General features: G+C 47.2%; 1 protein-coding gene across 1 annotated transcript; it reads right to left on the reverse strand.

Annotated features, from left to right (window-relative positions):
- Window positions 1–87: 87 nt before the first annotated feature.
- On the reverse strand, window positions 88–17,655 carry ACTR1A (actin related protein 1A). Its single transcript, XM_055345960.1, has 11 exons — window positions 17,522–17,655; window positions 8,418–8,482; window positions 7,679–7,754; window positions 6,798–6,923; window positions 5,975–6,099; window positions 4,473–4,689; window positions 3,657–3,749; window positions 2,866–3,040; window positions 2,700–2,761; window positions 2,042–2,082; window positions 88–1,890 (listed from the first exon to the last, which is right to left on the reverse strand). Exons 1-11 carry the CDS (start codon window positions 17,567–17,569, stop codon window positions 1,788–1,790), a joined length of 1,131 nt encoding a protein of 376 aa, XP_055201935.1. The 5' UTR covers window positions 17,570–17,655; the 3' UTR covers window positions 88–1,787.

The following is a 17,655-nucleotide window of genomic DNA, read 5'->3' on the forward strand; positions in this document are numbered from 1 at the left end:
CCATCACCGCCTCAGATTGCGCACTTGCAGCTCCTCTCTTCCCATGCAGCTCCCTTTCTCACGCAGCACCAGAGGAAGAGGCCCAGCTGACTTGTCTATTGGAAGGACTTTATTTAAGTACACTGGGCCCCACCAGGCAACGTGGTTTGTGCAAGGGACAGGCTTGGGCTAAGAGAAGGGAGGTGAGCTGGTTAAGCACACTGCAGTCCACGGGTCGCCACATCGCTTTCACACACACCTGCTGCTGTGGCCCATACCTGGCAGGGCCTTTGGTCGTTGGACGGCATGGGGGAGAATGCTGCCCGGAATCTGGTATCGGGCAGGTCTTGGGTGTCACAGGTGAGGGTGCGGGTGAAGATCTGCTAGCCCCAGCTTTGCACCATCTGGGCTAAAAAGCCTTTGGACACTGCTAGGCCAGCCTGGTCTAGGGTAGGCACCTGGCCCCACTGGATCAGGGGAGATAAGCCTGTCAGCTCCTGGCACTCTGGTTCGGCCCCCTCTCTCCTTTACCAGACAAGTCCAAAGTTAAGAATGGCACAAATCAGTACAGTGGGCACCTTGTCACCTCTACAACCTAGCCCCCCTGGGGCAGCTAGAGTGGGAAAAGGCAACCTGGTTAATTGCAGCTCTTTCTCCAGTCCTAAGGGGGCTGGATTCCCATTACCCCTCCTTTGCTAGAGGCCTCTGCCAAACAGTGATTCCTACTTCCTGTTTCAGAAAATGCAACCGGCAACCAACCTGTTGATTCCAGGGCAGTGAGCAAATGGAAGAGGAAGAAAGAGGCTGGTGGTAGTGATTTTGAATGTAGCCTCTGCTCCTAAATAGCCCTGTGGCCTATGGATACGGTCAGTTCACCACTAGCAGGGAGTGGCAGGGCCTTGGACGCTATGCTAAACTGAGGTTCTGTAAACATTAGTGTGAACAAGGTGACTGGTGGGCAGGAGGCAATGAGCTCCCTCTCCAGTCCCATACTGAACAAACACTTTAATAAATAAAACTGAAGATGGCATTGCCCAAGGATGGATGAAAAGCAAGTAACAGGGCCTGGGGCCAACAGGCTCCCGAAACTCTTCTGAGACCCCTGGACAGGGGGTGGGGGCTGGAGCATTCACTCTGCCACCAATGAGAAGTAGCACTACTTCTGCCTCTTCAAATGCCCAATGTGGTCCTGGTCCCCAGGTGAGGCTGAGGGCCCCCTGCTGTCTCCTGACCCCAGAGTCTCAGTAATAGTTCCCGCAGTGCTCTTCCAGCCTCCCAAACCCAAACTGCAACAAAACCAGACAGAACTCAACCTCGGCCCTAGTCCTCAGTCCATGATTAATTGGCATTGAGAGCAGGACGAGCAACAGAGGCAGTGGCTGCCTTGGGCCTCAGGGCACCCTGGGGGTGGGATGGGGGTGGGGCTAGCCCAGCCTAGGATGGGCAGCAGCAAATCTCCCGGGATTTACCCTCTCTGTCTCCCTATGGTAGTAAACATAGTCCCACACAGCCAGACGAAGGCCCAGCTGACGAAGGAGTGGAGCTTTCTGCCAGCGCTCTTCCCTGTCAGGGGCCAGGTAGTGGTCAACCCCAGGCCTCAGGCCGTTGCCATCATGGGTAGTTCATCGTCCTTTCTGGGCCCTGGGATCCCGGGGCCACACGGCACTCGCATATGCGCACACATTCGTACCCACACACCCACACACACAATCACACACACAGGCAGTTCCTCGCAAACACTCCGACTCAAGAAAGCGAGTTTTAAAGTGGAGTTAACTTCAGAGAGAGGTGAAGACGATGTCTCAACATTAGAAGGTTTTCCTGTGGATAGATCGGGCACCGTCTTCCTCATATTCCTTCTTGGAGACCCACATCTTCTTAAAGGTGTCCAGGGAGGCGAGGATGGAGCCCCTGGAGTGGAGGGAATCCCAAGGAATGTTGTGAGAGGGACAGTGGGTATTCGTGGAGCAGACGAGGCTTTGCTTTGAAGGGATGGGGTGGTGAGGGGGTTAACAATGCCTTCACTTCCTGTTCTGCTCTTATTCCCAGGAGAACTACTCACCCAATCCATGTGGAATACAGTCTCTCCTGAGGTGCAGATATCTGAAAGGGTGGGTGGAAAGAGGACTCTGAGACTTTCATCCTCCCTGCCCCTTTCCCATCCAATGCTCATCTTTATGGCCAATTCCAATGCCCAAGGCAGTGAATGCATTTCACACAATAAGCTTTCAGTTATGTCCCTGCTGGACCCTGTGGCCTCTCTAGGGGTACTGTGGCCAGCCTGACACTCATCTGGAGAACTTGCAGATTTCCAGCAGCCCTAAGTACCTACAGCTGTCACGGAAGCTGGGGCTATCAGGGGACAAGATTCAGCTCTGCTGGGGGCCAGTGGGAAGCAGACCCAGTGGCAGTAATCACTCTTTCATTTGGCTCCCCTCAGCAGGAACTTAGATGCTGGACTGAGTCATAGGGGAGCACCAGGAGCCAATCTGTCTGTGTTTGCTTCTCCGAAAGACTGCACGTGGGGCCCTCAGCCTAGCACCCTGCCACATCAGGGTGTCAGAACTGGCCCCTTCTGTTGGGAGGGAGAAGGAAAATGGGTTCTCCCCTTTGGCAGACCTCAAGGTCAACATGAAAGCTGGTTGCTGTCTAGCTTTGGAGGGAGTGGAGCCCGGTTCCATGCAGCCCCAGCCCCAGCCCAGCCCCCACCATGCTCCTACCCTGATCTTCACATCTTTCGGAGCCAGTTTCTTCACTTCACTCAGTAGTCTGTCACCAAAACCTGAATGGGCAGGAAAGGAGAATGTCAAGTCAATTTTCTAGGTGGCTGGGCCCAGCAAGATCTGTAAACTTCCTTGGAGATGGGCCCTGAGAGCTAAGACCAACCTTTGAATAAGGTGGAGCCTCCTGAGAGGACAATGTTAGAGAAAAGTGTGCGCCGCAGGTCCATGTCCGACTTCTGGATGGCAAACACCAGCACCTCGTGGATACCCTCACTCTCCTCTCCAATCAGGTCTGGCCTGAATAGCAGCTCAGGTGCCCGGAATCGGGAAGGACCAATCTGCAGGGTGGAGGGTAAACTCAGGAGCCTGGGCCCTGGGCTGACGTCACTTTGGGAGTGAGAATGGAAGAGGCCCCTCTGTCCATCTGTTAGTAACCAGGTGGCTACGAAGGCCAGACTCAGGGAAGACCTTGTATGTCAAGGGCCTCAAAACACCAAGGTAAGGCTCTTGGGAACAAACAGGAAACAAAAGGGGACAGAGAGAGCTCCCAGGCAACTACATTTAATCCTAGCTCTGGCACTTTCCAGCCAAGAGATCTTTGGCATCAATACATGGGTTTGTTCATTCATGGAAATTTCTTCTTATTAATGGAGGTCCAGGAAGAGGGAGCTCACCCTATACTGTGCCCAAGTGATAATGAACAGCACTAACCACCCTCTTCCAAGCCCCATCCTGACCTAGGAAAATGCCTCCGGTGCTGCCTCTCCTCCACACAGGAGAAGTAAAGTTCCTGATGCCTTGCTCTGCAGGAGAGAATGCTGTTCAAGAGCTCCAGTGCTCCAGGCAGAGGGTGTAAAAGGGCGGGTGCATAGGACTCCGGCCTCCCCCGGGGAGTTCTGTTTGGGCCCAGAGCTTCTGGGGGTCCTGGGGGACTGAAGGGAGATCCAAGCCTACCTCAATGGTGCTGCCGTCAGGCAGGTAGTACTGAGCCTTCTCCGTCTCTAGAGTCTCATCCTTCTGTGGGTTTATGGACAGGTAGCAGGCTCTCTGCAGAACCGAGTAAGAGTCAGGCAGGCAGGAAACCTAGGCCTACCTGCTCAAAGTCCCAGGGCAGTGATGTGCTGCTGCAGAAATCTGCCCATCCACAGTGACTGCCCTAAAGGTCCACAGAGCTGCTGCCCTGGAACATGGCAGGGTAGCCTCTGTTGGCCTTCACTGGGTGGCATTTGGGAGTTCCTAGCTGTTCCAGCTTCCTTGTGGGCAGGCATGGAAACTGGCTTTCTGGAGCTGGATCTGAGACCACAACCTAATTTTAGTCCAGACTTAGGCTTCTTTACCCTTCTACTACTCATGGTTCTGGGTTCCTTCTACCCAGCTGAGGTTTCCCTGGAGCCATGAGTGGCAGGAGGATCTAGTTTACTTAAAAGAAAACTGTTGTCTGACTTCTTTGAGGATGTAAAAGAATATATGTAATTTATACATAAAGCATAAAATCATAATGAACAACCCTGTACCCATCATCCAGCTTAAGAAATAGCAGCAGCTCCCTTTCCCCCACAAGATGGCAGCACTTGGGGACAGTGACTATCTGGGGGGAGAGGAGGGCTGCTGGGATCACAGGGCAGCCAGGAAGCCTGGCTGGGAAGAACAGAGCCTGACCAGAGACCCCTAGGACAGGAGCTTCATCTCTCTTCACTCTAGGTCACAGAGGTCCCCACTGCCCCGTTCCCATTCTCCATCCTATCCCTGGGCGCACGGGGCAGCACTCACTTCTTTTATAGCCTTGACGATCTCAAACTCAGATGATGAGTGGAAATCATAGCCTTCCTTCCGCAGGTAGAGGCGAAGGAAGCGTGAGACATCTCGGCCAGCGATGTCGATGCGCATGATTGAGTGGGGCATGGCAAAGCCCTCATAAATGGGCACAGCATGTGTGACACCATCCCCAGAATCCAGCACCACACCTGTGGTCCTGCCTGTGGCATAACTGAAGCACAGAGGGCAAACTGTCACTAACCCCTGCCTCTTCACTCTGGGAAGAAACTCACTTTTTTTTTTTTTCTTAAGAGTTCAAAGTCAGTTAAACTGAAGCCGAGGCCTGCCTTTCTCTAGTGACTCTAGTGCTAGACACAGGACTGAGGAAGCCTGAGCATAAGCAAGCCTGAAAAACCTGAATACAAGAAGCTGAGCCTCTCTGAGCCCCTCCCCCTTCCAGTAGAGTGAGGGGCCTTCCCACCTCTGGCTTCTGACTGCTTCAGGGACCCTGCCTGTGGGCCAGTTTTTAGTTTCCGGACAAGAGGAGATAATTCAAATGCTCTCAGCGGCCAGGCAGGAAAGGTAAACGAGTCAAAGAAAATAAGAATATTTTCACTTCCACAAAAAAGTCTTTCTTCCCACATGGCCTCCTATGTCCTCGGGTGTTTTTTTTGTTTTTGTTTTCTCTTTTGGTAAAGACAAGGGTATAGACATCTATTTCCCTGCTATGAGGGGAAAAACCCATGATGTTTAACGAATAGCAACTGACACTGCCTAGTGCGGGGAGGACAACAGGGAACAGAGCGGGCTGTAGTGGTCAGGCTTGTGAACTCTACCAGAAGTGGGAGCGGCTACTTCAGCTCCAGCTGATGTTTGTCCTATAGGAATGCACAACTAGCATTGCCAGATCATCCTAGCTTTTTTTTTTTTCCCCTGAAAGGCCAGAAGTTTGGATTTTGATAGAAAATCTGCTCCCCCCCCCCCAACAAGGGTACACTCCATGCCTAATGTGGAGCTTGAACTCACGATCCTGAGATCAAGGGTCACATGTCCTACTGACTGAGCTAGCCAGGCACCTGGAAAGCTCCTAATTGAAATGCTCACAATTTTTTTAATGGGGTCAAACACATCCTATCTGCAGGTCACCACTGTAAAATCTTGGCCTTAGACCTAACCCTGGGGTGAGGCAGGCTGGGAGCATGACAGATAATAGGGGTGTGAGTACAGGCACCACGTGATAAAGTTTTCATCACAGCTCTGTCACCAGCCTGGCATAATGTCCGCACCAGCAGACACTGGATGAACATATGAATACATTGCAGGGACCCTCATGGAGAGCTGTAGCTGCGTGTGGCCTTCCCAGCACACAGAGTAGAGAGCCCTGGGTGCCAAGCCACCGAGACAAACAAGAGAATTGAGACCGGGAGATATTTTCAATACTCCCTTTCCCACCTGCAGGAGAGGCACCTGCAGTCATCCCTCAAGGAGCCAGGCTAGCCAACCTGGCAGCTACTCACAGGCTGAGCACAGCTTGCATGGAGATGAAAAGGGCTGGGACATTGAAGGTCTCGAAGAAAACTTCAGCTGCTCGTTCACGGTTTTTCCGTGGATTTAAAGGCGCCTCCGTCAGGAGCACAGGATGCTGGTAAAAGATGCCCAGAGGAAGGTGAGACCCCTACCCCTCATCAGGGCAAGGTGAAACCCACACCCCTCATCAGCATTGGCGCAGAAGCCCCTGTATGCTGGGCTAGAGAGCTCAGGGGACCTTTGTGAGGCTCCCTCCAGAAAAGGCCAAGCTGGGTCTGCCATCTACCCCTTGGCATAAGCCAGTTTTTCAACCTTCCAAATTCATGCCCCCTTTAAAAGTCTCATTCTCTTTGCCTCTGCCCCCTTCCTCCCCTCCTGGTCCTCCAAGATTCTTACATGGGTCCCTGTATTTACTATAATATTTCTAACTGTCCAGATTTTGCTAAACTCTAAATTTGTAATTCTTATGATAATGTTTAGTATTCACCTTTCTTTGTTTTTCTGCATTGAGTGTTACTTCCTTAGAAGTTAGAGTATAAGCTGAAAGACATGGGTTTGAAACCCAGCTCTCCCACTTTATTCCCTAGTGATCTTGGAAAAGACTGCTTGGCTCCCCTGAGCTTCTTTCTGTTCCCTTGTTTGTAAAATGGAGATAATACTACCTGTATGCTATAGGACTGGTGTGCAGATTAAATGCAGACCTGTCTGAAGAGCACATGGCCTGTAAGAATCAAACACTCCTGGCAATTATCATCCTGCTCCTCCTCTCACCTCGGGGAGCAACTCTGCACACCCTGTTCATGGGACCCTCACCTCCTCTGAGAAAGTCTGCAGCTGGTCCTTAGAATAGACATACTGCCAGATGCGCTCCATGTCGTTCCAGTCCTTGACAATGCCGTGCTCCATGGGGTAGCGGATGGAGAGCAGCCCTCGGTGTTCCTGGGAGCAGAGAGCAGAACTTACAGCAGCAGCCAGCCTCTCAGCCAGGTGGTCCAGAGGGCCCCGCTCCTCCAGGACTGGGAGCTCCCACTGCATAGTCCTCACCCAGGGCTAAAGTTAGGCTCTCATATGCCAAGTCTCTAAACTATAAGCTGCAAACTGTTCTCACTGCCCAATTAGCTGGCAAAGTGGAGGCCTTCCGCATTTCCATGGGGCCTCAGTGCCATTACAGCCAGTGACAGGAGGCACCCTCCTCACTGCCTAACCCCAGGACACAATCTCCTGGCTCTCACCTCTGAGCCTCAGCACTTGCAGCCTAGGTTGGCAACAATGATTCTGTTGGTCCACTTCTGGAAGCTGCCCTAGGGCTCCGGCAACCTGTGCTAATTAACTCATCCCCAGGGCATACCAGCTGGGATTTCCCCCTGACTCTCTTTTGCCAAAAAAATAACCAAGCTAGTCAATTTGATCACTGGCAAGGTAGTGACAGAATACAGAAGGAAAGCAAAAACCCTGCTGTCTAGACTGGTCTCTGTTTCCCAAAGTGGGGTTCCAGATAGTTCCTCCTTAAAACCAGAGGTTGCTCCTGGGAGAAGTGAACCAACTAGACCTAGGATGAGGGGACCCAAGGGGATATTTTAAGAGGAAACTGCTCCTTTTACTCATGGCTGTCCCACTGTTGGGGCACTGCCCATGTGGGGAATAATGAAGGTCCTCTGCTGTCTTGAGGCTTCTTCAGTAGGACTGGGAATCACCTCAGCTTTGGGGCCAATGAAGATATCGCCTTCAAGGGCTCCAGCCATGACGCGAACATGTTTGGGTCTGCCCACACTACGAGAGAGAGCAGGAGGACAATCACTTTTCATTTCGTGACAGAACATGGAAGGATGTACAGACGTGCATGCTTACATGGGAAGAAACTGTGATTATCTTTGAGGAGTGAGGTTATAGTTGATTTGGATTTTCTTCATTCTACTTTTCTCCATTTCCCACTTTCTATAATGAACATGTATTATTTATTTGTATTTTTTTATTTTCTGACCCAAATGAGATCCCTTTCTATCTAAAAGGCGGAGGGCTGACCTCCCATAACAAAGCTGATAAGCCTCCCAATCTGCTTCTTTTTTTAAAAAAAAGATTTTATTTTGGGGATCCCTGGGTGGCTCGGCAGTTTAGTGCCTGCCTTTGGCCCAGGGTGCAGTCCTGGGGTCCCGGGATCGAGTCCCACGTTGGGCTCCCAGCATGGAGCCTGCTTCTCCTCTGCCTGTGTCTCTGCCTCTCTCTCTCTCTCTCTCTCTCTCTCTCTCTCTCTCTCTATGTCTATCATGAATGAATAATAAATAATAAAATCTTAAAAAAAAAGATTTTATTTTTTTAAGTAAACATGGGGCTTGAACCCACAACCCTGAGATCAAGAGTCACATGCTTCACCAACTGAGCCAGCCAGGTGCCCCGTGCCTCCCAAGCTTCTGACTAAGCTACAGAATTACTTACTAGTTTGGAAAGCAGTATTTGGGAATCTGATCACCAGCAAAACCAGCTTTAATCACACCGGATCCCTGAGAAGAGAGAAGAGAGAGAGAGAAGTCAGAAGTATGAGAAAAACAAGACATGCATATCATACAATACATATAATATGGTTCCACTTTTACTTAAAAGAGACCTCATATTTGTCTATAATATGTCCATTTGCATGAGCATTTGTAGAGGGAATGTATGCCACCAGGAGGGAAGTGGGACTGGGCATGGTGAGGAAAACTTTCACTGTATGCTCAAAGTATTGAATTTTGGTATTCTTTGACTCATCTACGTTGAATATGCTTTACTTCTGGAATTGAAAATAATACTAATAAAGGGAAGAAAGAGAAAACTTGAGGGGAGAAAAGTACCTAGAAGCACCCACGCAGCCAAGTTTAGGAACATAACCAAGGTGGGAAGAACGCGTGATTCTTTCTGTTAAACCACATGTGATGCTGTTAACTTACTATCCCAGTGCAGGCCTAAACACTCCCTACCCTCTGGGGTCTCCATGACAGACTACCACAATGAACACTACTATGCTTGGAGCTGACTCTGATGAGGCATATATTGTCTGGTTCTTACTGCAGGGACAAACCTTTATGCTCTGTTTTACTCACTGGCCTCCTGATGGTAAAGAACAGGGGAGTTCTAAAGTAACATATGAGAAGAGACGCAACATTACAATCCTGCTGCTCGAATCCTTGGTAAGTTAGGAATGGTGCCAGAAGAGAATCTGACTTCTCTATCAAAATCTCTGGTACCACCTGGGGCCCATCCAAAGTAAATGGTGACTCTAGACACAGATACCAACTCTGTGTAGGAGAGATGTCAAGGCTTGATACTGCTTGCAGATATAGCCTGTCCTCTTCCTTCTTAACTCTTCTATTACCACACCCGATTTGCTCACCCTTCTACCCTAACATGGTTTACAGCTGCACATGTAACAGGGGCAAGCCTTTTCCTGCTGCCTGTTGACCACTTCTCTTGCGGTGGAGATTGATATTTCCAATATCAATGGAAATTGGGGATCCCTGGGTGGGGTCCCCAACAAGTAGTAAATACATCAGGAGATGCTAAATAGTTAAGGTTATCTTTGCACCAAAGGCTTTCCTGCAATATCTCTGGTTTCCTCTCTCTTAGTCTTGTTCTTTTACAGAAGAAGTGTGTTTGTGTGTGGGAGGTGGTGGTTAGATAGGCTATCCTGGTGCCTGACTCTGGCAAGACAGAGGGAGGATGAAGTAGCTAAGGGATAGAGAATGCCAGTTCTCTAAGACAGCAGGAACCTCTGCCAGCAGAAAAGAGAGAAAACAGGAAACAATGTGCAAACTCATCAGCCTGGGCAGAACAGCAAGAAACCTGGAAAAGGTGCAGCTGTAAACTGAGCTGAGAGCCTGGGAAGGAGGGAGAACTATTACTGCAGCCCGGGGCTCTGGGACAGAGGCATGGGCAGTGAAAACAGCACAGAGCACAGCACTGTACAGAACACTGAGAACTTGTTGGCTCAAGCTTCCAGTAATTGCTCACTGCCTTCATCTGGGTGTGGTGATGCAACAGACTCACTGGACCTCAGGGCAGAGAGTAAAAATAAGAAAAGTAAAGATGAGACCTGCATTTCAGATTCTAGATATTTTGAAGACATGATTTTCCTGGACATTTAATTTTGAGCTTACTAGCAAAATCAGACTAGTGTCGGAGTAGCAAGGCAAATTAAGATGTTAGGTTCATTTCTTCTTCCCTGTCCTTCCCAGCAAGAGAGTATTAGGACCCAGTTCTAATATCACTGCCTTCCTCCTGAAGAATAATCCCCTGCTGGAATTAATTACCCTTTTCCTATTATTTCACAAGATCACCATTACCTGTACCACTAAGTAGTCTGCATTTTGTTCTATCTATTTGAATTTGTGGTTTCCATTTTTGTCTGTGTTCAGCCCAAGTTCCTCAGGCTCACAGATTTTATGTATCAGCAGTATCTGGCATTTGAGGGTACTCAAAAAAATGCTAGCTGCCTAAAATTAAAACCAAGCTCAAGGGCAGCCCGGGTGGCTCAGTGGTTTAGCACCACCTTCAGTCCAGGGCCTGATCCTGGAGACCTGGGATCGAGCCCCATGTCGGGCTCCTTGAATGGAGCCTGCTTCTCCCTCTGTCTGTTTCTCTGCCTCTTTCTCTCTCTCTCTCTGTCTCTCATTAATAAATAAAAAATAAAAAATAAAAACCAAGCTCAAATGATTTGGCTGAAGCCTAAAGTATGGAACCTGAACAAGCAGCTAAAATGCCAGAAGCCTTGGGCAGAGGTGGTGCAAAAAAGGTGAAGGCAGCATCAGGAATGATGCACAAGGTGGAACCAGACCCAGCTTGTTCCTGTAATCCCACGAGCTGGCCAGCCCAGCAACTGGGTGTAGAATGAGTAGGGATAGGGGAAGCAGCTGAGTTGCTTCTATTCTGCTAAGACCACAACACCACAGATTATAAAAGGGCCCTGTCAATTTCTTTAATATTACTTGTCACTAGGAACTACCTACCTGGCATATGAGCTTCCACTCTCTTTGTTATTCACTCTGGCAAAGCCAAATAAACAAGTGCCTTCTAGAGACGCTTCTTGAAAAAGTAGTTTCATAATAAATATTTGATATTTGAGGACTCAAGTCTGCTGCCAGGCACCAATGACCATTCTTTTTCTGAAGCAGGCAAACAGCGAATCCCTCAGCAAGGCTCTCCCAGTACCTGCTGACTCTGGGCCTGTGGCTTGCTGTCTCCAATTTTACCAGTGGGAAATGGATGCTGAGAGGTGGAGCCTCAGATTCCAGGACACTCTTGGTATATAATTTACCCACTTAAGGTGTATAATTCAATGGTTCTTAGTATATTCACACAGTTATACAACTGTGAATACATCATCACCACACCATCATCACCATATACATCATCCCCACAATGAAATGTTAGAACTTCCTCATCATCCCAGAAGCTGTACCCATTAGCATCACTTTCCATCCTACCTACTCTCTCCTGCCAAGCAGTTCTAGGCAACCACTAATCTACTTTCTGTCTCTGCAGACCACAAACTACTTTTACATTAACTTCCAACAGTTAAAAATTAGAGACTGCAAATAAAATTTAGTATTTCTGATTTCTTGAAACATCAGAAAATCTGGCAACAAAAAAAAAAAAAAGAAAAAAGAAAAGAAAATCTGGCAACACTGGGGCTGCATTCCTGCGTGGGGGTAACTGGCTGGAAATGAAAAGCAGCTGGCCCTTTGGTCAAGCACACTCAATGTACCTTCCAGACTCCTCAAGCCTTCTTTAAGGCTACCCTCTTCGTCCCCCTTTTTATGTTCCTGCTTAGCTTCTGCAGGCACGGAGTTTAAGACTCCTATTTAAGGCATTCCCAGCAACTAATTCATGATGTTTCTCCTTCCACATGGAACCTGGTTTCTTTCTTACCCTCAGAGCACCTAGCTTAGTGTGAAGCACAACCGTGGCTCTCAAAATATACATAATTGAACAGTAAGCTATCTCTGTAGGTCACCTCCTCTTCATCCTTTTCAGCAAGCTAGGGATGGATTCTTGCTGAAATTGTACAACCAACAGGTCGAATATCAAATCACAAGTGACAGTGTTAAATAAATATATTGACTTCATTTCCTCAGCTAATTCTAGTGTCTCAAACTTAAGTGAATCAGGGATGCCTGGTGGCTCAGTTTAGTGTCCAACTCTTGATTTTGACTCAGGTTCTGATCTCAGGGTCATGAGACCTGAGCCTCCCAGGTCCGGCTCCCAGCTCAGCATGGAGTCTGCTTGAGATTCTCTCTCTCCCTTTGCCTCTGCCCCTCCCCCTCCTAACACTCACACCATCTCTCTCCCTAAATAAAATCTTAAAAAATCTTAAATCAACAGATCTCAAGAGCTGATGACAAATTGTAAAAAAACCAAAATGAGATCATTTATGATATTTGAACATTGGATATTTGATGTTATTAAAGAATTATTAATTTTTTTAGATTTAATAATAGTTTTTTTTTAAGATTTTATTTATTTGAGAGAGAAAATGTGTACGTGCCAGAGAGAGAGTATTAGCAGGAGCTAGGGGTGGGGAGGGGAAGAAAGGGCAGAGGGGAGGAAGAAGCAGATACCCTGAGCAAGAAGCCCAACATGAAGCTCAATCCCAGAACCCTGGGATCATAACCTGAGGCAAAGACAGATGTTTAACCAACTGAGCCACCCACGAGCCCTGATTATGTTTTTAAAAGAGGGTGAGAGAGGGTACCTGGCTAGCTCAGTCAGTAGAGCATGTGACTCTTGATCTCAGGGTTGTGAGTTCAAGCCCTACACTGAGCACAGAGCTTACTTAAAAAAAAAAAAATAAAGGAGCACCTGGGTGGCTCAGTCAGTTAAGTGTCAGATTCTTGATTTTGGTTCAGGTCATGATCTCAGGGTCATGAGTGAGCCCCATGTTGCACTGGTGAAGTCTGCTTGAGATTTTCTCTCTCCAGGAAGCCTGGGTGGCTCAGTGGTTAAGCATCTGCCTTTGGCTCAGGGTGTGATCCTGGAGGCCTGGGATGGAGTCCCACATCAGTCTCCCTGCATGGAGCCTGCTTCTGCCTCTGCCTATGTCTCTGCCTCTTTCTCTCTGTGTCTCTCATGAATTAAAAAAAAAAAAAGATTCTCTCTCTCCCTCTGCCCTTCCCCAGGCTATGTACCCTCTGCCCTTCCCCCTGCTATGTAATCTTTTTTCTCTCTCTCTCTCTCAAATAATCTCATTAAAATTTATTTAAGATTTTTAAAATTTATTTGACAGAGAGAGAGCACACTAGCAGGGGGAGATGGAGAAGCAGGTTCCCCACTGAGTAGGGAGCCTGACATGGGGCTCAATCCCAGGGCCCTGGGATCATGCTCTGTGCTACCCAAGTGTCTCTCAAATAAATCTTAAAAAAAAAAAAAAAAAAACCTACATAGTATGGGAGAGGAAAGTAGGTGGGAATGCAGTTAAAAAAGATTAGCCAGCCAGGAGTTGATAACTGTTACAGCTAGGTGATGACTATGTGGATATTTGTTATACTATTCCTCTCCTTTTGTTTATGTTTGACATTTTCCATAACAAAAAGAAATTGGGGTGCCTGTATGGTGCCTCTGACTCTTGGTTTTGGCTCAGATCATCATCTCAGGGTCGTGAGAGCGAGGCCCATCACTGGCTCTGTGCTCAGCTTGGAGTTAGTCTGCTTGGGTTTCTCTCTTTTTTCCTTCTGTCCCTCCCCCCATACATGTGCTCTCTCTTTCACAAAGAAAAAAAAAAAAGGAAGAAAAACTGGCAAATGATAAAATGATAGCACTTTAGTAAAAACTCAAAACACAAATACCACGCACACACTATAAAATATCTGTGTTTACAAAATCATGGATGGAAAGGACACATCAATTTATGGTGATAGTTTGTTTCTGAGGTTACTTCTGGGACAGAAAGTACAGGATTGTGGAGGGGTACAAAGAAGCTTCAATTGTATTTGTCATGTTTATTTCCTAAAAAGAATTCTGAAGCAAACATGACAATTGTTAACATTTAGTAAATGTGGGTGGTAGACACATGCTATGCGGGTGCTTGTTACATACTTCTCTGAAATTTTCTGTGTTTTTTAAAAAGATGGGTCTGAAGAAGTATAACAGCCCTCCAAAACAGTGAAACTTAGTTTATTGATGAACTTGAAAAGATCTGATACTATTCCTGCATTTAGGCCCAAATAGTCACAAAGACAGTTTTAAGATTGACCAGAACACTGATCCATTTTATTTTTCTTTCTTTTTTTTTAAAGAAGTTTTTAAAAAATTAAAAAAAAAGAAGTTTTTAAAAAATTTATTCACGAGAGACAGAGAGAATGAGAGACAGGCAGGCAGAGGGAGAAGCAGGCTCCATGCAGGGAGCCTGATGTGGGACTTGATCCCAGGTCTTCAGGATCATACCTTGAGCCAAAAGTAGCTGCTAAACCTAATTTTAGGACAGAGCTCAACCTTTGAGATCTCAGCAAAGATTTAAGCTTCAGAAGAAACACAGTTTCCTTTCCTTTCCTTTTTTTTTTTTTGAAACACAGTTTCCTAATGAAAGTGTCGTAGTCCTCAAAATGCGGCCTGGGAGCTGCCCTCATCTTAATGACATACCTTTGCGAAGAATGGCTTGTGTTTAGTTTTTAAAAATACCTATCACTTTATTGTTGTCATATAAATGCATGCATTATAAAGTGCATTCATGTGCACCTTACCTTCTATTTTCCTCATTAAATTCTCATGAATTGGTTTGGTGCCAGAATAGGAAGAAAGGAGTAGTTAACAATTATTTTAAGACTGGGAAAGACTGCAAACTGCCAATGAGGCTCTTCCCTCTTTCCCCTGCTTTCTTTGTTCTTTCTTTCCTTTAAAAAATATTTATTTATTTATTTATTTATTAGAGAGCAAGAGTGTGTGTGAGTAGTGGAGGGGCAGAGGGAGAGGGAGAGAGAGAACCTTAAGCAGACTCTTCCCCTGAGTGCAAAGCCTGAGTAGGGCCTGGATCTCACAATTCTGACATCACTACCTGAGCTGAAATCAAGAGTCTGGTGCTCCTCTCCTTTCTTTTAATTATACTCTCCTTTGCCCAGAAATAAAGTTGTAACAATGTACTAAGCTATGGAGCAATTAAATCTGCTGGATATACATTATTCTCATAACATGAAGTTGGCTCAAATATTTCAAATTATTTTTCCTATTCATCTTTTATTTTGAAAAAACAAACAAACAAACAAACAACTCTCTAAATGTCAAACAGCAAGAACTACCTGAGGTCCCAGATCTAAAAATGTGGCAGATGCTCAGAATTGGGAGAATTCCTCCTACTTCACCTTTTGGCAGAATTACTGGCATAATAAAAGAAATGTTTTCCTAGAGAAAATAAATCAATTCTTTAAATCCTAAAGCTGAAGATGCACCACTACACGGATGCATTTCAAATACACTATGGAGAAAGAAAGGAGAAACTAAAAAGCATTAGCTTAACTGACATAAAGAAAATGGCTGGAGATGGAACTCTTGTCCAACAATTTCAGAATCAAAGAATCTAATGGGATGGACAGACTGCTCCTTATGCATTGCTAAGGAAAATAGGAAATTTTTAATTTCTATTTTTTCCTTTTTAAAATTAAGAAATGCAGACGAAGTACATACAAACTGGCTGAAGATAGAAAGTGTTCTCTGAAAATGGAATCAAGAACAAGGAGCCCTACTCAGCACTCTGTAGTTACTAACTAGAGGATTCTCCCCACTTCAGCCCTTTCCTTATTTAGGGACATCTTTGTTACTGTGATAATTGGTCATTCATCCACCCACCCATCAATCCAATGAAAAAACAATTACTGAGCACATAATGGTGCCAAGCCCTAGGTGCTATATTTATGGAGGAAGGTCGGAAGGGGAGAGCAATAAAAAATGAAAGAATGTCATCCTTCCCCCCAAGCATTTAACAGTACAGGGAGGAAGACAAAAAGAAACAAAACGAAACAAAACAAAGCAAAACAAAAATTCCTCCCCCCAAATGAAATGTGTCATTGAGCTCATCCTCCTGCTTTTCAAGGCAGAAACTATACTTCTGGAAAAAAGGAAAGCTAACAACAAAAAAGCACCTTTCTTTGGAAAAAGTGAGAAAGTTGGAACCCAACCTCAATTTGAGTCTTGGCTCCTCAATTTCTACAAGTGGCTTGAATACTGTTGTTTAACCTAAGTTTCACCTTCCTGGATAAACGCGGGACAGTCATTCTTATCTACCTACAAGAGCGCTTGAACGAGATGATGCAAACGAAGGCACCTTGTAACAGGCCTAAGGTCCCAAGGGCTGAATCAACAGAATGAATCCGACAGCTGAGGGCAGACAGAACTGACAGTTTTGCCTCAACAGGGGGACCCAGAAGGCACCAACCAATCTTGGCGGGAGGAGCCCTTTGAGTGGAAGATAGAAATGCAGTTGTTTTACAATAGTCAGCTCTCCGCCCCAAATAAGAGCGGGTATTTAGATTCTTTCCTTTGTCACTATAAATGCATTTGCGTCTTGCCTACTAGCAAGAGGAATAGCGGATAAAGCACTGGATTTAGGTCACCTCTACCGTGTGACCTTGGGCTCACTTCACCTCTTCGTGCTTCAGTTTTTGTTTTTGTTTTTTTTTTTTCCTTTATAAAACGAGGATCAAAGTTCCTGCCTTAACTATCCACCTAATTTTTGTGAGGACTCAATTCGAATGTACATGACTCCCCCCCCCCCCGCCCTTGTCAGCGCTTGAGCGCCTGGCAAATAGGTTTAATATTTTTCCCCAGCTGTTAGGCGTTCCCAAAAGGATGGTACTTCCCTGCTTGCTTGGTCACTCTCTTTTCTTCTGGATCTTTATTAACATTGTTAATTTATAATCAGAGAAATAACTAAAATCCTATGGCAATTTCTGGCACCAGATTCCCGAGCCCCACCCATACACACCACCAAGCCGCCTATCGGGCTGGGGACCGAAGGAAACTTAGCCCTTCTCCACCCGAGGGCGGGCCCCAGCCCGTCAGGCCTCTCCACTGACTGTGGCGCTCCCGAAGCCAATCCCCGCAGCTCTCGTACACCTGCCCACCCCTCAGACAGAGGAAACACTATGGCGGCCCGGAAGAACGGCAGGGGAGCAAGCCAATCACGACGGAGGGCTGCCCTCATCCGGCAAGGCCCAGAGGCGGGGTCATCGGTCGAGACGGACAGCCGGAGCAACCAATAGAGTTATTGGAAACTGGGGAGGGGGCGGACGCCGGGCGCTCACAGAGCTGTTAAGGCCCCTCGAGGCAGGGGCCAAGGACCCAGCTCGGACTACAGCCCTTCCCTTTATCCATCCCAAAGTTCTCCATCCCATGGTTGCTGGCCAGCCGCCCTGGCCTGCGGACTACGGGTGAGGGGAGGACGAAGGCGGCGGCGGCTAAACCCGCCTGACAGGCTGGGCCAGTGACAAAGAGCCGGTGGCTCAGGCCGAAACTCGGGAAGCGATCCCTTTGGGAAAGAGAGCATAAATCCTTTTAGAGATAGGAAAGACGCAACTCACGTTGTCGATCACGACAGGCTGGTTGGCGATCACATCGTAGGATTCCATGGCAGAAGAATCTCTCCTTCCGAGGAAGGAACTGCCAGCCGGGTCCGCTGCTAGCGCCACTGACACGCATGCGCAGTCTAGCCGCC

This window comes from Nyctereutes procyonoides, unplaced genomic scaffold, assembly GCF_905146905.1.
Source record: "Nyctereutes procyonoides isolate TBG_1078 unplaced genomic scaffold, NYPRO_anot_genome, whole genome shotgun sequence".
In the NCBI taxonomy this organism is placed as follows: domain Eukaryota; kingdom Metazoa; phylum Chordata; class Mammalia; order Carnivora; family Canidae; genus Nyctereutes; species Nyctereutes procyonoides.

Excerpts from the sequence above, each read along its gene's own strand:
- ACTR1A (XM_055345960.1), bottom strand. The coding sequence starts at position 17,569 with ATGGAATCCTACGATGTGATCGCCAACCAGCCTGTCGTGATCGACAAC. Across the intron at positions 6,100-6,797 it reads TGCAGACTTTCTCAGAGGAG|CATCCTGTGCTCCTGACGGA; the intron begins GTGAGGGTCCCA and ends ATCTTTTACCAG. Across the intron at positions 4,690-5,974 it reads ATGCAAGCTGTGCTCAGCCT|TTATGCCACAGGCAGGACCA; the intron begins GTGAGTAGCTGC and ends TCTGTGCTTCAG.